Source organism: Haliotis cracherodii, unplaced genomic scaffold (genome assembly GCF_022045235.1).
Source record: "Haliotis cracherodii isolate W230 unplaced genomic scaffold, xgHalCrac1.p SCAF_14, whole genome shotgun sequence".
NCBI classification, from domain to species: Eukaryota; Metazoa; Mollusca; class Gastropoda; order Lepetellida; family Haliotidae; genus Haliotis; species Haliotis cracherodii.
This window is the reverse complement of record NW_027266269.1, coordinates 38228277-38251103: the sequence shown is the minus strand read 5'-3', so window position 1 is coordinate 38251103 and position 22827 is coordinate 38228277. Positions and strand designations below refer to the sequence as shown.

General features: G+C 43.1%; 1 protein-coding gene across 1 annotated transcript in view; it reads left to right on the top strand.

Annotated features, from left to right (window-relative positions):
• LOC139460816 (alpha-aminoadipic semialdehyde synthase, mitochondrial-like) overlaps positions 1 to 22302 on the top strand; it is a 29790-nt gene extending 7488 nt beyond the window's left edge. The window contains exons 2-13 of the mRNA XM_071242294.1: positions 6081 to 6196; positions 7149 to 7278; positions 8508 to 8618; positions 9714 to 9822; positions 11134 to 11210; positions 12179 to 12242; positions 13413 to 13586; positions 17062 to 17157; positions 18905 to 19017; positions 20470 to 20564; positions 21224 to 21400; positions 21679 to 22302. Of these exons, the coding sequence (XP_071098395.1) occupies positions 6097 to 6196; positions 7149 to 7278; positions 8508 to 8618; positions 9714 to 9822; positions 11134 to 11210; positions 12179 to 12242; positions 13413 to 13586; positions 17062 to 17157; positions 18905 to 19017; positions 20470 to 20564; positions 21224 to 21400; positions 21679 to 21785 (1353 nt within the window). The 5' untranslated portion in view covers positions 6081 to 6096 and the 3' untranslated portion in view covers positions 21786 to 22302. The remainder of the gene's footprint in view (positions 1 to 6080; positions 6197 to 7148; positions 7279 to 8507; positions 8619 to 9713; positions 9823 to 11133; positions 11211 to 12178; positions 12243 to 13412; positions 13587 to 17061; positions 17158 to 18904; positions 19018 to 20469; positions 20565 to 21223; positions 21401 to 21678) is intronic.
• Positions 22303 to 22827: the final 525 nt, after the last annotated feature.

Here is a 22827-nt window from a genome sequence, read left to right as displayed (position 1 = left end):
ACCCCATGTGTTGGGTGAAGTGTTTGTGTACTTGACCGACCCCATGTGTTGGTGTGAAGTGTTTGTGTACGTGGCAGACCCCATGTGTTGGTGTGAAGTGTTTGTGTACGTGACCGACTCCATGTGTTGTAGTAAAGTCTTTGTGTACTTGACCGACCCCATGTGTTGTAGTGAAGTGTCTGTGTACGTGACCGACCCCATGTGTTGGTGTGAAGTGTTTGTGTACTTGGCCGACCCCATGTGTTGTAGTGAAGTGTTTTTGTACTTGACCGACCCCATGTGTTGGTGTGAAGTGTTTTTGTACTTGACCGACCCCATGTGTTGGTGTGAAGTGTTTTTGTACTTGACCGACCCCATGTGTTGTATTGAAGTGTTTGTGTACGTGACCGACCCCATGTGTTGGTGTGAAGTGTTTGTGTACTTGACCGACCCCATGTGTTGTAGTGAAGTGTTTGTGTACGTGACCGACCCCATGTGTTGGGGTGAAGTGTTTGTGTACTTGACCGACCCCATGTGTTGGGGTGAAGTGTTTGTGTACTTGACCGACCCCATGTGTTGGTGTGAAGTGTTTGTGTACCTGACCGACCCCATGTGTTGTAGTGAAGTGTTTGTGTACGTGACCGACCCCATGTGTTTGAGTGGCGTGTCTGTGTACTTGACCGACCCCATGTGTTGGGGTGAAGTGTTTGTGTACTTGACCGACCCCATGTGTTGGGGTGAAGTGTTTGTGTACTTGACCGACCCCATGTGTTGGTGTGAAGTGTTTGTGTACCTGACCGACCCCATGTGTTGTAGTGAAGTGTTTGTGTACGTGACCGACCCCATGTGTTTGAGTGGCGTGTCTGTGTACTAGACCGACCCCATGTGTTGGGATGAAGTGTTTGTGTACTTGACCGACCCTATGTGTTGGTGTGAAGTGTTTTTGTATTTGTCCGACCCCATGTGTTGGGATGACATGTTAGTGTACGTGATTGACGCCATGTGTTGGGATGACATGTTTGTGTACGTGATTGACACCATGTGTTGGGATGACATGTTAGTGTACGTGATTGACGCCATGTGTTGGGATGACATGTTAGTGTACGTGATTGACGCCATGTGTTGGGATGACATGTTAGTGTACGTGATTGACGCCATTTTTTTGGGATGACATGTTAGTGTACGTGATTGACGCCATGTGTTGGGATGACATGTTTGTGTACGTGATTGACGCCATGTGTTGGGATGACATGTTAGTGTACGTGATTGACGTCATGTGTTGGGATGACATGTTTGTGTACGTGATTGACGTCATGTGTTGGGATGACATGTTAGTGTACGTGATTGACGTCATGTGTTGGGATGACATGTTAGTGTACGTGATTGAAGCCATGTGTTGGGATGACATGTTTGTGTAAGTGATTGACGCCATTTTTTGGGGATGACATGTTAGTGTACGTGATTGACGCCATGTGTTGGGATGACATGTTAGTGTACGAGATTGACGCCATTTTTTTGGGATGACATGTTTGTGTACGTGATTGACACCATGTGTTGGGATGACATGTTAGTGTACGTGATTGACACCATGTGTTGGGATGACATGTTAGTGTACGTGATTGACGCCATGTGTTGGGATGACATGTTTGTGTACGTGATTGACACCATGTGTTGGGATGAAATGTTAGTGTACGTGATTGACACCATGTGTTGGGATGACATGTTAGTGTACGTGATTGACGCCATGTGTTGGGATGACATGTTAGTGTACGTGATTGACGCCATGTGTTGGGATGACATGTTTGTGTACGTGATTGACACCATGTGTTGGGATGACATGTTTGTGTACGTGATTGACGCCATGTGTTGGGATGACGTGTTAGTGTACGTGATTGACGCCATGTGTTGGGATGACATGTTAGTGTACGTGATTGACGCCATTTCTTTGGGATGACATGTTAGTGTACGTGATTGACGCCATGTGTTGGGATGACATGTTAGTGTACGTGATTGACGCCATTTTTTGGGGATGACATGTTTGTGTACGTGATTGACACCATGTGTTGGGATGACATGTTAGTGTACGTGATTGACGCCATTTTTTGGGGATGACATGTTTGTGTACGTGATTGACACCATTTGTTGGGATGACTTGTTTGTGTGTGCTCAATACACACTATGTGATTGGCTGTTATTAAAGTTCCCTTTTACATAAAGGCCTTGTACCGCCAGAAGAGAGTGACCAATCTAAAGATAACTTAACCGAAGAGGACGAGTACACATCCTAAGAGGAAATAAACGATCTAACCTTGTCAGCCCCCAAAACCAAAAGCTATAGAAAAAAACTCACCCAAAACGTAGCAAGCAAAAAACTAAACAACTCAGTCCTCCTACTAGCTTACATGTTAAAGCAGTCTAATCCAGAAGCCAGCTTCAAAGCCTTCTTTGGTGTAGCACATAAACTAAAACTCGTCACCACCCCTTTCGACCGTTTCAGCAGCAACCTTAATGACCTACTAAAGTAAATACCTAAACCAAGCCTAAACCAAACATAAATCAACCCAGTTTCCCAATGGAAGGTCTTAACATTTATCAATGGAATGCCAATGGCCTCGCCGGCCATGGTTCTGAACTTAAAGCTAAATTCAAAATAGATAAAGGTCCCAATGTAGCCTGTATTCAAGAAACCAAATTCTCACATAAAACTAAATTCAACCTACCAATTTATAACGCAGTAAGAACCGACAGGTCCAAAACCATCCCAGGCAGAACAGGAGGAGGTCTAATCATCTACGTTAGAGAGGATATTAACTACGAGGAAGTTAAAGTAAACACTCCTAATCTAGAAGCTAATGGAATCCAAGTCACCATCAATAACCAAAAAATAAAATTCATTAACATCTATCACTCAACACTAAAACCAATTAAAGATACAGACCTAGACATACTTTACCAATTAGGAAATAAATCAACCATCTTCCTAGGAGACTTCAATGCCCATCATCCTACCTGGGGCATTGCAGATAAACTAGACAACCATGGACAACTAATATCAGAGTGGATCGAAAAAAATGACCTAATACTATTAAACAATAACCAACCAACTAGATACGACAAAATCCACCACACCATGTCGGCTATCGACTTAACAATATGTACGCCAGACTTAGCACAAAGTCTGATGTGGGACGTCCACCCAGTACCTCTAGGCAGCGACCACTTTCCCATAAATATAAGATGAGATGCCATCAGAGGCATCAAACGGCACAAAAAAGGTCCAATATAAACAACTCAACTAACCCCACCCAAAAGGCCAACAACCTAGCCAAATACTTCTCTAAAGTTAGTAGCAACAGTAACTTCAGTAAGAAATTCCAAGATAAACCACAAAAAACAACCAAATTCTCCAAAGAAAACAGACAAGACAACCTAGAAATAAACCAACCTTACACCATAGAAGAACTAAATCACGTACTAAACAATAGAAAAAAAGGAACAGCCCCTGGCCTAGACCTCACCTCTGAACAAATAATCAAACACTTACCTACCAAACTACTCCAAACTTTACTTAAACTATACAACCTAGTCTACCTAAACGGACAGGTCCCATCCTCATGGAAGGAAGCTCGAATAATCCCAATACCTAAACTAAATCAACGAGCAGATCAGGCTAACTCGTATAGGCCCATCTCCCTAACCTCAAATCTCTGCAAAATAATGGAACTTACGACTAAAAATAGGCTACAGCACTACCTAGACCAAAACAGCATCATAAACCCCGACCAAAGCGGCTTCACCCCTGGCCGATCAACTCTCGATAACCTCGCCCGACTAGAACAGGATATAAAAACAGGACAGCTAAACAAGCAATACACCATAGGCATATTCCTCGACTTCTCTAAAGCTTTCGATATGGTATGGCACCACGGGCTAATAAAAAAAATGAAAAAATAGGACTAAAAGGCCAAATAATAAACTTCATCCAAGATTTCCTAAACAATCGCAAAATAACCGTGGGTATAGACCATACGCTATCGGACCAGTGTCCCCTAGAAAATGGCACTCCCCAGGGCAGCATCCTCAGCCCAACCCTCTTAAATATAATGATAAACGATCTATTCGAGGGCTTATCCCCTAAACTAAACACTTCAAAATTCGCGGATGACGGAGCCCTATGCACTAAAAGCATTGAAATGGCAGAAAACTTAATCCAAAAATCCTGAAATAAAATACAACAATGGGCAGACAAATGGGGCTTCTCCCTTAACTCAGATAAAACAACAGGAGTAGTATTCAAACATAAAAACATGAAACCTGCCCTCCCAATCCTCCAGCTAGACAACCAAACAATCAAATTCCAAAAACAAACAAGATTCTTAGGACTCATTTTCGATCAACACCTCACCTGGGAGGCTCACGTCCAAAACCTAAAAACTAGATGCAGCAAAGACCTGAACACACTAAGATGCCTCACCGGCTCTAACTGGGGAGCCTCAAAAGATACCGTCCTCTCACTCTATACAGCACTAATTAGATCAAAACTAGACTACGGCTGCGCCATATACAATACCCTAAACAACTCTCTATCTAAAAAACTTGACTCAATACAATACCAAGCCCTTAAACTAATTACACGCACCCAACATGGCACCTCCTACACCTCACTTCAGGCCCTTACAGGGGAAATGCTAACAAAGAATAACTAACTGCCTCAATGAACACCAAACTCAAAATCTTACACAAAACTGCAAAAAATCAAATATCTTCACCCCTAAACTCAAAATACCCAAAATAGACACAACGCTAGCTAACCAAATAAATAAACAAACCGACCCAAACATAGCTAAAACCACCACACTTTCATACATACACGAAAATTGGCCAAATTGGTGTCACATATACACTGACGGATCTTCAGACCCGATCTCCAACCACACAGGCTTCGGAGTCCATACCACACAACCAGTTATATCCACACAATCTTACCGACTCCCTAACAACCAATCTATATTCACGGCCGAACTTATGGGCATGGCCTCAGCCCTGCATAACCAACAATCTAAAAACAACAATAAAATCCTAATTCTCACCAACTCCCTTAGTGGACTACAAGCCCTCCAAAACAAAAATACCAAAAACGACCTAAATTAATAAACCAAATACTTAAAAGCTCCAACGACCTAACAAAAGCAAGCAAACAAATAACCTTCTTGTGGATACCAGCCCACGTAGGAATTCACGGCAACGAAAGCGCCGATAAAGCAGCTAAATTATCTCTCAAAATACCAGAAATAAGCCTAAATCTACCCATCTCAAAATCAAAAATTAAAAGTGTAAACAAACAAAAAATGACAAAAAAATGGCATAATCAATATCAAAACTCAAGTAGCCAAATCAAAAAAGTGCTCAGAAAACCACTAGCCAAACCTAAAATCCTACACCCCTCTAAAAAAATGACAGATTAATTACAAAACTCCAAACAGGACACACGAACCTAAATAACCACCTAAAAAAACTTAAAAGACACACCACAGGCAACTGCCCCCACTGCAAACAACCCGAAACCACAGAACACGCACTCATCCACTGCACCCACTACCAAACACACAGAACCTCACTACAAACCACCCTCAATCTAAATAAGGTTCCTACTCTAGATGAAATACTAAACACTCAAAATAAACTAAACAAGGCCCTAGGCCTATTCCTAATCAAAACAGACCTGATTAAGCGCATCTAAAAACTAATTAATCTACCAATCCAAAATCCAATAAATATACAAACACCCACCTCACCCGGCTCCCTTAGTTCCCTCCTCCACCCACCTCGGCATTTATTCCAAATTTAAAAATTCCAAAAATTCAATATAAGCAACCCCTAAAAGCCCCCTCTTGGGTTGCACACACCACTTTCACCCTTTTCGGAATACACTAAATGGTCCGGCCAGGCCCGTGTGCGAAATACGCTACAGTCGGAAAGCGCACGTTAAATCTTCTATAGCAGTCAGTCAGCCAGAAACTGTATATCAGCATGATCAGTGAATGGATTGCTAAAGGTCTCATGGTGTTTTGAACGTCTGATGATGTTTTTGTTTCTTTCAGATTAGGAGAAAACAAAATGTCGACCCTGAAAAAGATTTTGGTGTTCGGGACTGGGAGGGTGACGGGCCCAATGTATGAGGACTTTTCCAACGAGAAAGGCGTTCAGATCACCGCTGGTGAGTGTTGCAAATAACTATGCTGGTTTGCTGAAACACTTCATATGGAGGACAGTTGTTTAATATCCTGGTTGGGGTGGAGGCAGGGGATGGAGGCAGGGGGTGGGAGGAATGTTTCAAATCACGCATGTTTTTGACAAAATTAGGTACATGTTTCCGGCAAACCTCGTCATCTGATTGGTCAGAAGTTTCAAATCACACTATCATGCCACTGATTTGCAATTATTAGAAATTTGTGATGTGCGGAGACATTATTTAACAGGTAAAATCCGTAACAAAATCTAAGATTTTCTGAAAATGCATTTTGGCTGATCATTAGTATGTACAGCTACTTTTTCTTTTTCTTTTTATTTATGCAGTAAATATTTGAGTATAATACTGACAGTAGGTTTTCTCCAGTGGTTGTCTTTGTTGACATTTTAAACATATCCAGGTCAGCTGCAGCGATATCACACTATTTCTATCAAAGATTAAAATTTCTCACTCTTTCATTCTCTGGTTGTCAGTGAACAACACCTGTTCAAACTAAACCAGAACTAGATATCACGAGTAATAACTACATTGAGTGTTGATGTTGAATTAGGTTTTACGCCGCTTTATCAATATTCTGGTAATATCACGGGCGAGGACGCCAGAATTTGTGGTGAGTATGGTTTTACGCCGCTTTTAGCAATATTCCAGCAATATCACGGCGGGGAACACCAGAAATGGGCTTAACACATTGTACCCATGTCGGGAATCGAACCCCTGTCTTCTGCGTGACGAGCGAACGCTTCAACCACTAGGCTACTCGACCGCCCCCGCCAGAAATTGTACCCATGTGGGAAATCGAACGCTGTCTTTCGGCGTGACGAGCAATCGTTTTGACCACTAGGCCACCCCTCCTCTCATTTAACAATTCTACAAAATGATATTGCATGGTTGGTTCTTTATCGTCATTTCACCTTTACAGTGAGCAAAGGAGGGTCCGGCTTAAAGCGAGTTAGTGAGCTGTGTCCGGGTGCGAAGCTGGTACGCTTGGACGTGATGAAAGAAACTGACAGCCTGAAAAGGCTTATATCTGAACATGACGTCGTTGTCAGGTACCTCACGTTGTGGATCTTAAAAACAACGACTTGCACATGCATCCCGCCAAACGTTGTATCGAGCACATTTCACAGGGGGCCAAACCATCTCTTACAAGGCGGACAGGTCCTTGACATTTTTTTTTATTTTGAAATCGTGGTCTTGTCTAAAACACAAATTTGACTGTATTATTGTAATGGTGGTGAAATGGAATTATTTGTAATTTATATAGCGACTATGCTTACCGGAACGAGATCGGGTGGTCAGGCTCGCTGACTTGGTTGATGCATGTTATCGTATCCCAATTGCGTGGATCGATGTTCATGATGTAATTCACTGGAATGTCTGGTCCAGACTCTATTATATACAAACCGACGTCATATAGCTGGAATATTGCTGAGTGCGGTGTTAAACAACAAACAAACAAACAAACATACAAACAAACAAACGTGCATGTGAGTGTGTGTGATTGCTTGTACTAGTCCGGACGTAAGTCGGTTTATCAGTGCTACCCCACTGTGGTTCCATGCCGTAGTGTAACACGATTACCCCATTCAGCCAAAGTATAACGACTACGAGAGCCAGGCAGGGTAATAACAAGTACCATATTTAAGGTCTTTTGGTATGTCGCGAGTTATTGAGCCCCCTACCTTCCCCTCTCCGGGCTGATGCTCTCCGTGTCAATGTGACCGCCTGCGTGGTCTTGTGGTAGAGCATCCGCCCGGAGAGCGGAAGGTCCGGGGTTCGATCCCCGGCCGCGTCATACCAAAAGACGTTAAAAGATGGTACTTGTTGTTACCCTGTTGTTACCCTGGCGCAAGAACTGGTCGGCTCAGAGTCAGTATACTGTGTCTGAGTGAGTATTTGGTATTCATGTTAAACTGCGGCATGGTATCTCAGTGGGCTAGCACTATAAATTGGCATCAGTCCGGTCTAGTACAAGCAGACACACACACACACACACACACACACACACACACACGTGCATGTACGTCGCTATATAAGTGCAATAATCTTGGACGCGACGTTAAACCCCATTTCACTTCACCTCACCTGTGTCAGTGTTACTCTGCGGCATGGGACCTCAGTGGACACTGTACAACCGTCAGAAGTTCGGACCAGTACAAACATCCACGCACACGCATACACGTCGTTATGGCAATTTAATAGTCATTAACGCCACGTTACACCCCATTTTACCACAATTGATCTGTTTATATTTGCCATCAACCGCTGTATGTTTCAGTTGTGTGCCGGACGCTGTGATTGAGAATCTATCCCTGGCTTGTCTCGCCATGAAGAAGAATCTCGTGTCGGTTAACTACACTGTTCCCGAACAGACGCGGCTGCATCAACAGTAAATTGTTTTAGGATATTACTTATATATTTATGTATATTATTTTACTTAAGTGCGTGTGAGTGAGTTGGGTTTAACACCGTTTTAACAGTATTCCAGTTATTTCGTGGCGTGTCAGCTTAATGTGGGAGGAAAGCCCGAACCTACATGCTGGGGTATGGTGCTGACAAACCTAGAAACATAATCGGGCGAACCGGGATTTGATCTCACAAGGATAGGTTTCTGGCTTGTCCAAGGGACGCAACTCTTCACAGCGATTCGCGGCTTCTTAGACAACTGGGCCACCCGTGCCCCCTTTTACTGAAGTGTTATATGTTTTGTTATGTAACATTGCATAATAAATAAACATATTTTTCAATAACATTTACACAACTTTATAAGACGCACGGCTAATTTTTAAATATAAGTGATTTCTTTTATGTGAAAACATGATTAAACATGTTCCACGTACGCACGGGATACGAACGTTTGGATGCGCCCGTATGAACGTTACGTGAAGCAGTTATTCTTCCGTTTGCATACAGCAGTGGAAGAGGAAGTTGTTACTATAAACAGGTTCATGACTCTGGTTCGACCCGTGAAGATCCGGTGTAGAATAGGTCTTTAGCAACCCATGCTTGCTGTAAAAGCTGACTATGCTTGTCGTAAGAGGCGATAAAGGGGATCGGGTGGTCGGGCTCGCTGACTTGGTTGATGCATGTCATCGATTCCAATTGCGTGGACCGATGCTCATAATGTCAATCACTGGATTGTGTGGTCCAGACTCGATTATTTACAGACCGCCATCATGTAGCTGGAATATTGTTGAGTGCGGCATTAAACAACAAACAAACAATCTTGAGATTGTTCCTGTGGTTCCGTGTGCGAAATACGCTTTTATGTCGGAGAGGTCACGTACAATCTCAAAACGCCTTACCTTACCTGACGGTGGGTAGATGGACTAGCGTCGTTGTCGACTCCACGTCTCAGCTATTTGTTTCCCCAAGATTGTACTATGACAGTTCTCAAGCCGTTACTTTCGTGATTATTTGATGTCATCTGGCAGAATGTTCAAGGAACCACACAGTATCCATTTGAGGACGTCACGTGTTTCAGAGTTGTCGACGCTGGTCTGACTTTCCTGGTTGACGTTGGTTTCCGCCCCGGTGCGGACCACATGATTGCCAAGAAGACAATAGACGAAATGAAGAGCAGAGGAGGGGAGGTAGGTTGAGGTACTCTGCTCCTGGACGCTGTGGTAATCTAGTGGGTGAAGCTTTCGCTCGTCACTCCGAAGAACCGGGTTCCATTCCCCAAATGGGTACGTGTGAAGCTACCCGTGAAGATCCGGGGTAGAATAGGTCTTCAGCAACCCATGCTTGCCGTAACAGGTGACTATGCTTGTCGTTGTGAGGCGACTAACGGGATCGGGTGGTCAGACTCGCTGACTTGGTTTATGCATGTCATCGTATCTCATTTTCGTGGATCGATGCTCATGATGTCAGTCACGGAATTGACTGGTCTAGACTCTATTATTTACAGACCGCCGTCATATAGCTGGAATATAGTACAGTGCGGCGTTAAACAACAACAACAGCAACAAAAAACAACAACAACGTGTGAAGCCAATGTCTGCTATCTCCCGCCTCGATAAAGCCGTAATAGTACTAAAATGAGTGAGTGAGTGAGTTGGGTTTAACGCCGCTTTTAACAGTATTCCAGTTATATCACGGCGTGTCAGCTTAATGGGGGGGGGGGAAAGCCCGAAGTGATGCAGGTCTAAGACGTTTACCACTTCGGTGAAACCCACGAGCACGGGTATGGTGCTGACAAACCTAGAAACATAATCGGGGAATAGTACTAAAGGTTACGTAACACGATATTAGGTACAATGTGTCAAGCCCATGTCTGGAGTTTCCCGCCTCAGAATATTGCTAAAACCGGCGTAAAAAATAGTATGCACTCCTTCTGGTTCTTTTGCTACTTAGGAATAATACACTGAAGTTTTTTACAAGGAGTTAGTTTAATTAGATCCATTTCCTGTCGAACCAGGATGTACTTGTTTAGCTTCTTCTGCCATGTGTGACCATCAACCCGTTGGGATTCAGGGTAGGCCCAGGGGAATTGCTGGATTGACGTAGAGGCGAGTGAATGGCTCGGTTGGTCAGGCTCGGTCACATGGTTGATGATTGCTGGCCATCAACCCATGGGGATTCAGGGTAGGCCCAGGGGAATTGCTGGATTGACGTAAGAGGCGAGTGAATGGCTCGGTTGGTCAGACTCGGTCACATGGTTGATGATTGCTGGCCATCAACCCGTTGGGATTCAGGGTAGGCCCAGGGGAATTGCTGGATTGACGTAAGAGGCGAGTGAATGGCTCGGTTGGTCAGACTCGGTCACGTGGTTGATGACTGCTGCACTCACTGTTTCAGTCACGTGTGTACAGGCTACGCCGTGTTGTTTGTATACAGCTGCTTCAAGTTTTCCCAACGCAGTTTTGCATAACAAACTAACTGCCATAATCTGATTCTTTCAGGTCACTTCGTATGAGCTGTACACAAGCGCCATTCCGACTCCAGATTCCGCCAACAATCCTCTCAAGTATAAGTTCAAGTACGTTGACAGACACACTGCTCAATTGGGACTAGATCAGACTAACACGCCGCTCAATCAGCGCACTGCTCAATTGGGACTAGACCAGACTAACACACTGCTCCGTCAGCGCACCTGCTCAATTGGGACTAGATCAGACTAACACACTGCTCAATCAGTGCACTGCTCAATTAGGACCAGACCAGACTAACACGCTGCTCAATCAGCGCACTGCTCAATTAGGACTAGATCAGACTAACTAATTGCTCCGTCAGCGCAATGCTCAATTAGGACCAGACCAGACTAACACGCTGCTCAATTAGCGCGCGGCTCAAATAGGACTATTGACCAACTACTACTACTACTACTACTACTACTACTACTACTACTACTATTCTACAACAACAACTACTTCTTCTAGTACTGCTGCTACTACTACTACTACTACTACTACTACTACTATTCTACAACAACTACTTCTTCTAGTACTGCTACTACTACTACTACTACTACTACTACTACTACTACTACTACTACTACTTCTACTACTACTACTTCTACTACTACTTCTACTGCTGCTACCACTACTTCTACTACTACTACCACTTCTACAGCTGCTACCACTATTTCTACCTCTACTGCTGCTGCAACTACTGCTCCTATAACTACTTCTGCTCCTACACCTACTACCACTACTATTACTTCAGCTTCCGCTGTATTTGCTTTGTGAGCCCGATGGAGTCTGTTTCGCGGAACACCTGTTGACATCCTTGATCCTGGGGGTCCATTCTTGTGTTTTCTACCGCTGATTTTTTTCTGTTTGAGCGTCATGGATTGTCGAAACTGGTTGTTCTCTGGCGTTGACATTTTGTATTTTTTTAACAACATTTTAAGAACATTTCAACATTCTCAACTTCAATACCCGAGTATCTATAACGAAATACTTTAACAACTTTTAATGAATAGAATGATGTATCTGTGTTGATCAGCTGGAACCCGAGAAAGGCTCTGTGGAAGTACTGGAAGGCGAGCGGCTACATAAAGGACGGCAAGGTAAATAGTTGTTTGTTATTTCACGCCCTAAATATTCCAGCTATATAGCAGCGGCCTGTTAATTGTCGTGTCTGAACCATATATTAAGAGGGTAAAATGACATGCGCAACCAGCGTGTCCATTCGTCACCACTCGCCCCTTTCCGTCACCTGCAATCGGAATAACACGATTTGTTCACGAATGCCAGCATGTCCAGGCAATCTATTACGTTGCATCTTAAGGCAAACATGGGTTGCTGAGAAACTAATTCTAACCTAGAATCTCTTCAGGGTTGGGGTAAATCGACGTAGCTATCGATGTGCGTGTACATATGATTACTTGGTAATTTCCCTATTTTGTTCAGTATACTCCAGGGTAGCGTTGTGCAGCGAAAAGTTACAAGCCTCGCTGTGCAACGCTGCTCACGATCAGACAACGGATTAGTTTAGGGCGCTTCATTGAAAATGGCATCGCTCAGAGGGTACACCTCACCGATACTAGACGCACTTTTGAGTGTCAGATCAGAACTGTAAATACACTATTATTTGTGAATAACAAACCACAAACATAGCAAATATAGCATTCGTTGCGCTTGCTCTTCAGTCAGCAATAAGGAAAAGTGGCCTTGTGAAACCTGCGAGTAGGGTGCTGACAAACCTGGAAACATTAATAGGACGAACCGGGATTCGAAATCATTATCAGAGGTTTCTGCATCAACAAATACGCTCTTTAACTCCTCGGTTTTATAAACGCAAACATGTAAATCTCCTGCTATAGGAGACGTTAATCTGCATAGGAATTTGCACCCTTTAACTCCTGATTATTATGGATGTGCAAAATGTAAATCTCCTGCTATAAGAGACGTAAATCTGCACAGGCAATTGCGCCCTTTAACCCCTAGATATTATAAATGTGCAAACATGTACCTTTCCTGCTATAAGGGACGTAAATCTGCCCAGGCAAATGCACCCTTTAACTCCTAGATATTATAAATGTGCAAAGATGTAAATCTCCTGCTATAAGGGACGTAAATCTGCACGTACAAGTGCGCCCTTTAAAAGGAAGGTTATGAATGCGCAAGCATGTAAATCTCCTGTTATAATACACACTGAATTGAGCCTTTCAGCTCCGAGGTGAAAGTAAAAACCTGTATATTTCCTGCCATTATGACGTCATTATTCTGTCCTACAGACGACGATACTCCCGGCGGGAACAGCCACCATGGAAGCTGTCCAAGACATTGGGGCGGTCCGGGACTTCCAGGCCGAGTTTGAGGCCGTCCCCTATTCCTTCCACCAATCGTACATACCGCTGTACGGCATCGAGAAAGTGCAGAACATGGTCGTGGGCTCCATGAGATACAAGGTATGTACCTCCACCCAGAGTGGACTCCATGAGATACAAGGTATGTACCTCCACCCAGAGAGGCTCCATGAGATACAAGGTATGAACCTCCACCCAGAGTGGGCTCCATGAGATACAAAGGTATGTACCTCCACCCAGAGTGGGCTCCATGAGATACAAGGTATGTACCTCCACCCAGAGTGGGCTCCATGAGATATAAGGTATGTACCTCCACCCAGAGTGGGCTCCATGAGATACAAGGTATATACCTCCACCCAGAGTGGGCTCCATGAGACACAAGGTATGTACCTCCACCCAGAGAGGGCTCCATGAGATATAAGGTATGTACCTCCACCCAGAGTGGGCTCCATGAGATACAAGGTATATACCTCCACCCAGAGTGGGTCCATGAGATACAAGGTATGTACCTCCACCCAGAGTGGGCTCCATGAGACAAAAGGTATGTACCTCCATCCAGAGTGGGCTCCATGAGATACAAGGTATGTACCTCCACCCAGAGTGGGCTCCATGAGATACAAGGTATGAACCTCCATCCAGAGTGGGCTCCATGAGATACAAAGTATGTACCTCCACCCAGAGTGTGTCCATGAGATACAAGGTATGTACCTCCACCCAGAGTGGGCTCCATGAGATACAAGGTATGTACCTCCACCCAGAGTGGGTCCATGAGATACAAAGTATGTACCTCCACCCAGAGTGTGCTCCATGAGACACAAGGTATGTACCTCCACCCAGAGTGGGCTCCATGAGATACAAGGTATGTACCTCCACCCAGAGTGGGCTCCATGAGACACAAGGTATGTACCTCCACCCAGAGTGGGCTCCATGAGACAAAAGGTATGTACCTCCATTCAGAGTGGGCTCCATGAGATACAAAGTATGTACCTCCACCCAGAGTGGGCTCCATGAGATACAAAGGTATGTACCTCCACCCAGAGTGGGCTCCATGAGATAAAAGGTATGTACCTCCACCCAGAGTGGGCTCCATGAGATATAAGGTATGTACCTCCACCCAGAGTAAGTTCCATGAGATATAAGGTATGTACCTCCACCCAGAGTGGGCTCCATGAGATACAAGGCATATACCTCCACCCAGAGTGGGCTCCATGAGACACAAGGTATGTACCTCCACCCAGAGTGGGTCCATGAGATACAAGGTATGTACCTCCACCCAGAGTGGGCTCCATGAGACACAAGGTATGTACCTCCATCCAGAGTGGGCTCCATGAGATACAAGGTATGTACCTCCACCCAGAGTGGGCTCCATGAGATACAAGGTATGTACCTCCATCCAGAGTGGGCTCCATGAGATACAAAGTATGTACCTCCACCCAGAGTGTGTCCATGAGATACAAGGTATGTACCTCCACCCAGAGTGGGCTCCATGAGATACAAGGTATGTACCTCCACCCAGAGTGGGCTCCATGAGACAAAAGGTATGTACCTCCATTCAGAGTGGGCTCCATGAGATACAAAGGTATGTACCTCCACCCAGAGTGGGCTCCATGAGATACAAGGTATGTACCTCCACCCAGAGTGGGCTCCATGAGATATAAGGTATGTACCTCCACCCAGAGTGGGCTCCATGAGATATAAGGTATGTACCTCCACCCAGAGTGGGCTCCATGAGATACAAGGCATATACCTCCACCCAGAGTGGGCTCCATGAGACACAAGGTATGTACCTCCACCCAGAGTGGGCTCCATGAGATACAAGGTATGTACCTCCACCCAGAGTGGGCTCCATGAGACACAAGGTATGTACCTCCACCCAGAGTGGGCTCCATGAGACAAAAGGTATGTACCTCCATTCAGAGTGGGCTCCATGAGATACAAAGTATGTACCTCCACCCAGAGTGGGCTCCATGAGATACAAGGTATGTACCCCCATCCAGAGTGGGCTCCATGAGACACAAGGTATGTACCTCCATCCAGAGTGGGCTCCATGAGATACAAGGTATGTACCTCCATCCAGAGTGGGCTCCATAAGATACAAGGTATGTACCTCCACCCAGAGTGGGCTCCATGAGACAAAAGGTATGTACCTCCATTCAGAGTGGGCTCCATGAGATACAAAGTATGTACCTCCACCCAGAGTGGGCTCCATGAGATAGAAGGTATGTACCTCCACCCAGAGTGGGCTCCATGAGATACAAAGTATGTACCTCCATCCAGAGTGAGCTCCATGAGATACAAGGTATGTACCTCCATCCAGAGTGGGCTCCATGAGACACAAGGTATGTACCTCCACCCAGAGTGGGCTCCATGAGATACAAGGTATGTACCTCCACCCAGAGTGTGCTCCATGAGGCACAAGGTATGTACCTCCATCCAGAGTGGGTTCCATGAGATACAAGGTATGTACCTCCACCCAGAGTGGGCTCCATGAGGCACAAGGTATGTACCTCCACCCAGAGTGGGCTCCATGAGACAAAAGGTATGTACCTCCATTCAGAGTGGGCTCCATGAGATACAAAGTATGTACCTCCACCCAGAGTGGGATCCATGAGATACAAGGTATGTACCTCCATCTAGAGTGGGCTCCATGAGATACAAGGTATGTACCCCCACCCAGAGTGGGCTCCATGAGATACAAGGTATGTACCTCCATCCAGAGTGGGCTCCATGAGATACAAAGTATGTACCCCCACCCAGTGTGGTCTCCATGAGATACAAGGTATGTACCTTCATCCAGAGTGGGCTCCATGAGACACACGGTATGTACCTCCATCCTGAGTGGGCTCCATGAGATACAAGGTATATACCTCAATCGAGAGTGGGCTCCATGAGATACAAGGTATGTATATCCATGCAGGCAAACAAATGATTAAGTTGGAATATTGTACAGAAAACTCCGGTTATATCGAACTCGAAGAGACCACTTATTTTAGTTCGTCATAAGCGTAGTTATAAGCATATGTACAGTATTTATAAAACAAATGTTCGGGACTAAAATGTAAGTTCGTTATATAGGTAAGTTATTAATAAGCGTCTTTGTTATAACCGTAGTCTACGGTATATGTAAGGACATATCCTTTTTCCATTTGGTACAAATAGTATGGCATATGCATAATAAAGTCACTGTGGGTGATTATAAATATATCGCACAGTGAGCATTCAGATTAAAAACAAATACATAACTATGATTTCACAGACCCAGGAATAAATGCATAATAATATCATTTTTCTTTTCCTGAATCTGTAAAGAAAAGTGCGAGTGAGTATGCTTTTACGCCGCCTTTAGTAATAGTTTACCAGTAAGACGGCGGGGTACACTAGAAATATGCTTCACACATTGTGAGGAATCGAACCCGGGCCGTCGGCATGACGTGCGAACGCTTTAACCCCGAGGCTACCCAACCGCCCCGTTAGCGAAAGAACCGTGTACAATCTACACACAATCTCCTTGTACACTCGCAGAAATATGAACATACTATTGCTTTAACACTGATCCCGTTGTTTGCTTCCTGCCCAGGGCTTCTGTGCTGGGATCCTGAGCTTGATGAGACTTGGGCTGTACAACGTCTCCACTCACCAGATGCTTGTTGATGAATCCCAACCATTCACATGGGTATGTAGCCAACGACAATAACAGCTTGCCAGTCATGGATGTACTTGCATCATATTTTAGCATATGATTTAGCATAAAGATTCAGAGTGACAAAACATTCTCAAAAGGACTGTATGATAAGAGGGATGATTCACCTTTCCAATTGCAAACTTTCCCTTCATGTCGAGCAATATTCCAGCAGGTCCAGCCTTTGGTGTTTACATTTCAACTTTTTGAACTTTTGAACATGCTCTTTCTACCAAGATTTAAAAGAGCGTCATATGACTCTTGATTAGAAGTTGTTTGATCAACGTTACAACATTCAAGGCCTCAGTAAAGCCTTCAAAAGGTTTTATGGTAGATATGGGGAGGACATTTCCAAATTTGACGCATCAGTGACAAAACTTATGTCCGATGCAATTCCCTAATTTGACTTGTTGCATATGTTCCCATGTTGTTTCAGGTGAACAATTGACTTGCCTTTGCATGTGTTTGTGACGGTACCACCGGTGGGGCAGGATGCACTCACCTGTTCGCGAACACCTGGTATCATCACTATTTGATATTGATTCTTAAACACGTGCTCATGATATAGTCGGAATCGTACAATTGACTCTGCTTTATACAGAGATTTCTACTGGATATGGAAAGGGTTTTGTCGCTTCAATTAATTATTTTCATAAGCAGAGCAATTTATGCGAAAGGCAAATATGCGCGTTTGTACAGTACAAAAACAAATGGAAAGTAAATACAAATGACACACAAGCACATGCATTAGTTTCAGGTGAACTCTTTACTTGCCTTTACATGTGTTTGTGGCGTTTACCAACCGGGGACAGGATACGTTTTTTTATTTTGAAAGTGATTCATAAACACATGATTAGTGGAAAGGGTGCAGTGGGTTTTTCTTTTAGCAGAGATGTTTTTTTGTGATTATTGAAGTATTTGTGTCGCTTTAACTTACACACGTAAATCTATGTTTTATTTGCAAAACAGTCAATACACATTTCATCACTTGCGGTGCAGATTTTCGTATGGTTACTTCACTGAAATGAAAGAAGGGTATGGATCATTGCAATGTTTGGACCTACTTGTAGACACTAGATTGTATTCAATACATGTTGCGTAGTGCATCAGATACTTGCTCCGAGATGAGGGGTAATCCTGAAGCTGGAAACGTGTATTGCCACTGATTCCTGTGTATCAAGAAGATTATCACTTTATATGAATGCAATCATTACACGTAGATAACAAGACACTAGATAACAAGATAACATTACACGTAGATAACAAGACACTAGATAACAAGACACTAGATAACAAGACACTAGATAACAAGACACTAGATAACAAGATAACAAGACACTAGATAACAAGACACTAGATAACAAGATAACAAGACACTAGATAACAAGACACTAGATAACAAGACACTAGATAACAAGACACTAGATAACAAGATAACAAGACACTAGATAACAAGACACTAGATAACAAGATAACAAGACACTAGATAACAAGACACTAGATAACAAGACACTAGATAACAAGACACTAGATAACAAGATAACAAGACACTAGATAACAAGACACTAGATAACAAGATAACATTACACGTAGATAACAAGACACTAGATAACAAGATAACAAGAAACTAGATAACAAGATAACATTACGCGTAGATAAGAGAGTTGTTTGAATTACTGTAAACTAGTTATCTATATTGTTGCTCAGAATTCGTGCATAACACATATTTTGCATAACACAGAGAAAGTACATGTGTTCCGAGCTTGGACTGAATGATGACGTCACAGATGAAGTCCTGGAGGCCAAGGTCAAGGACAGAATAGGGGAATCAGGTCAAGTAGAGGTCATGAGAAGGTGTGTCTGCACGTAGCGGCTTCATGATTGATTTGAAGGTCGTTTTGAATCATGCGATTTGAAGGTCTTTTTGAATCATGTGATTTGAAGGTCGTTTTGAATCATGTGATTTGAAGGTCGTTTTGAACCATGTGATTTGAAGGTCGTTTTGAATCACTTGATTTGAAGGTTGTTTTGTATCAATTGATTTGAAGGTCGTTTTGCATCATTTGATTTGAAGGTCGTTTCGAATCATTTAATTTGAAGGTCGTTTCGTATCATTTAATTTGAAGGTAGTTTCGTATCATTTGATTTGAAGGTCGTTTAGAATTATTTGATTTGAAGGTTGTGCCTCTATCATTTGATTTGAAGGACTTTTTGAATCATTTGATTAGAAGGTCGTTTTGAATCATTTGATTTGAAGTTCGTTTCGAATCATTTGATTTGAAGGTCGTTTCGAATCATCTGATTTGAAGGTAGTTTCGTATCATTTGATTTGAAGGTCGTTTAGAATTATTTGATTTGAAGGTTGTTCCTCTATCATTTGATTTGAAGGACTTTTTGTATCATTTGATTTGAAGGTCGTTTTGAATCATTTGATTTGAAGTTCGTTTCGAATCATTTGATTTGAAGGTCGTTTCGAATCATTTGATTTGAAGGTAGTTTTAATATTTGATATGAAGGTCGTTTAGAATTATATTGGATTTGAAGCCCTTTCTGAATCATGTTGAATTTGAAGGCCGTTATAAAGCATTTGATTTGGAGGTCGTTATGAATTAAATTTATTTGAAGATGTTATGACTCATTTTTTATTGTGGGTCGTTATGAATCAAGGCCTCTTGGGTTTCGGGTAAGAATATAATGTTATTTGCAACCTATGCTTGTCGTAAGACTTAAGGTATCGGTTAGTCTTTAATGGATATCACCATATACCAGTTGGGTGGATCGATCCAAATGCTATCTGTCACTGAACTGTCTGACTCGCTGACTGCGGCGTTGGTCAAATAACGTTAGGAATCCAGGACAGTGAGTGAATGGGTGACTGTGATTTTACTTCGCCTTTAGCAATATTCAAGCAAAATCACTGCGGGGAACACCAGAATTGGGCTTCACACATTGTACCCATGCGGTGAATCGAACCCGGCTCTTTTACATAACGGACGAACGCTTTATCCGCTTGACTACCAAACGCCCCGAATCCATGACAGCACATTCCGAGTAAGCATTCATCCAATAGGGACCGACCATCATATTTTCGGGAAAATTGACGCAGGTTTTACTTCACTGGTAAGAACGAAAATGCTGACAACCCACATGTCACGATGATGACCAAACTGGTCCTGGAACCAGCGATCAGCGGCTCTGTGTCCGCTGTATGAGAACTAAGAATTGTTTATACCTCACCGTAAATGTACATGCGTTATACAGTATTACATAGGCATCCTATATATCTCCAAACTATCTCTCTTGTAGCCTTGGTTTGCTGGGATCTGCAGAAATCGAAAAGAGGGAGACCATCTTTGATACCTTGGTCTGTCACGTTGATAAACGACCTGACTTCAAATTTGGTGAGTTCTTGCATTAAAAATGTTGAACATTCATGAGATGTTTTGTGAGGGTTTTACATGTACACCTTGTTTTACATCAACACATAACTTTAACATGCACACTGATGTTTTACATGCACACTGAAGTTTTACATGTACGCTAAAGTTTAACATACACACTGAGATTTTACATTCACACAGACGTTTTACTTTTTCACAGGCGTTTTACATGTACACTTAGGTTTTACATTCACACTGATGTTTTATATTGACAGAGGTTTTACATGTACACTGAGGTTTTACGTTCCCACGGACTGTTTACAGTAACACTGAGATTGGCATATTCACTGAGGTTTTACATTGACAGAGAGGTTTTACATTCACACTGAGGTTTTACATTCACACTGAGGTTTTACATTCACACTGAGGTTTTACATTGACAGGGAGGTTTTACATTTACACTGAGGTTTTGACAGGGTTTATTGACATATTGTCCGTCTGATACTTGATGCGGCTGGCTTGGTTCTGAAACATCGAACAGGAAGACGCGTCGCCTGGGGACTTGATCATGATCATGATCACTGGTACATCGCCTGTTGTTGGTGTGTCTTAATTCGGAATGTTAGCTTCTGGGTTCGTGACGTCAGTTTTGTGAGGGGTTCTGTTCATGCGTATTTCAGGTCCGACCGAGCAAGACATGGCCCTGATGAACGTCCAGGTCGCCGGGCGCTTCAAGGATGGGACCACCGAGACAAGGAGGCTGGATCTCACCGTGCTTGGGGATCCGGGAAGACACACGGCCATTTCCAAAATTGTGGGTCGAAGCGCAGCCACTGCAGCAATGATGGTGCTGAATGGTAGGCAGGCAGATGCGGCACAAAACATTATGGATACTGACGAAATGTAGTAGCACGTTTGGACAAACCCTCACATTCGTTTTGATCTTGTCACATTCTGTAAACAAGATAACACGATTGACCTATATTTGATTCTTCCATACAGAAATGTACCTTAATGTACCTTTATATATATATATATATATATATATATATATATATATATATATATATATATATATATATATATATGTATATGTATGATCTACATCGTGAAACCCTTCCTCTCACTGTTTCAGGGGAGATAACTGAGAAAGGTGTCGTCATGCCTGTCTCGCCAGAGATCTACGAGCCCATGCTGCAAAGACTTGAGCGCAAGGGAATCAAGTTTGTTGAAAGAAAGTAAAGGACATACCAGTATATTCCAGTACAGAAATCATATCACAGTTGTCAGACGCAAAGGTTCGGTACGATTGTAATGCTTCATCAATTGAGTACAACTGCACTCTTATCCTGACGCCTATCTTGCACGGTTGTGATATTTCTACAACAAATATCTATGTAAGCACAAGGGGGTACCCATTTTGTTTTCTTTTGATGAGAGATCGTGTCGTCCTTCCTCGTCACAATCAGCCTCATTATAAAATAATGGTTTACAATGTATCTGCTACAAATCATTTGTAAGTCGTCCTTGTATTGTCATTTATTTTATAGTGCATACTAAATGCTCCTGTTAATGGTAGTTTACGCCTGAGATATGTCACGTGAACAATGTATACTTGTGTTCAATGACCACCATTAACAGCCACAACGACAGCGGCAACATATCTGCACACACAAGTAGTTCATCTATGACTACAATGACTAATCGATTGGCCTATCTACATGTCTATATACACATTATTTTATTCTGTTTTAATAAACTAAAAGTTACATATTCATGTGTTTGTTATTAAATGCTTTTTCATGAGGTCGTGGTCTGCTTGTGAGTCGGTGAGTGAGTGAGTGAGTGAGTGACAGTGCTTGTCAGAGCAAACAAAATGATGATCGTCCCTCCAATCTGTCTGTACTTTGTCTACATATATGACGACAAAGCACACTTCAATAGCCAGTAACACTTCACATATTTGTGTTACACCCTGTGATAGAACATCATAAGACATCAGACTATAACACACCCACACGATATGGTGAGTTGACTTGGGGCTGAAGGACGCGTTCAAGATTATCGCACTTATATAATGGCGTGCGTAGATGTGTGTGTCTGTGTGTGAGAGAGTGTATGTGTGTGCCTGAGAGTGCCTGTGTGTCTTTTGGGTGTGCATGTGTCTGTGTGTGTATGTATGTATGTATGTATGTATGAGTGTGTCTGTGTGTGTGAATGTGTTTGTGTGTGAGAGTGTCTGTGTGTGTGTTTGTGTGTGTTTTTGTGTTGTATGTATGAGTGT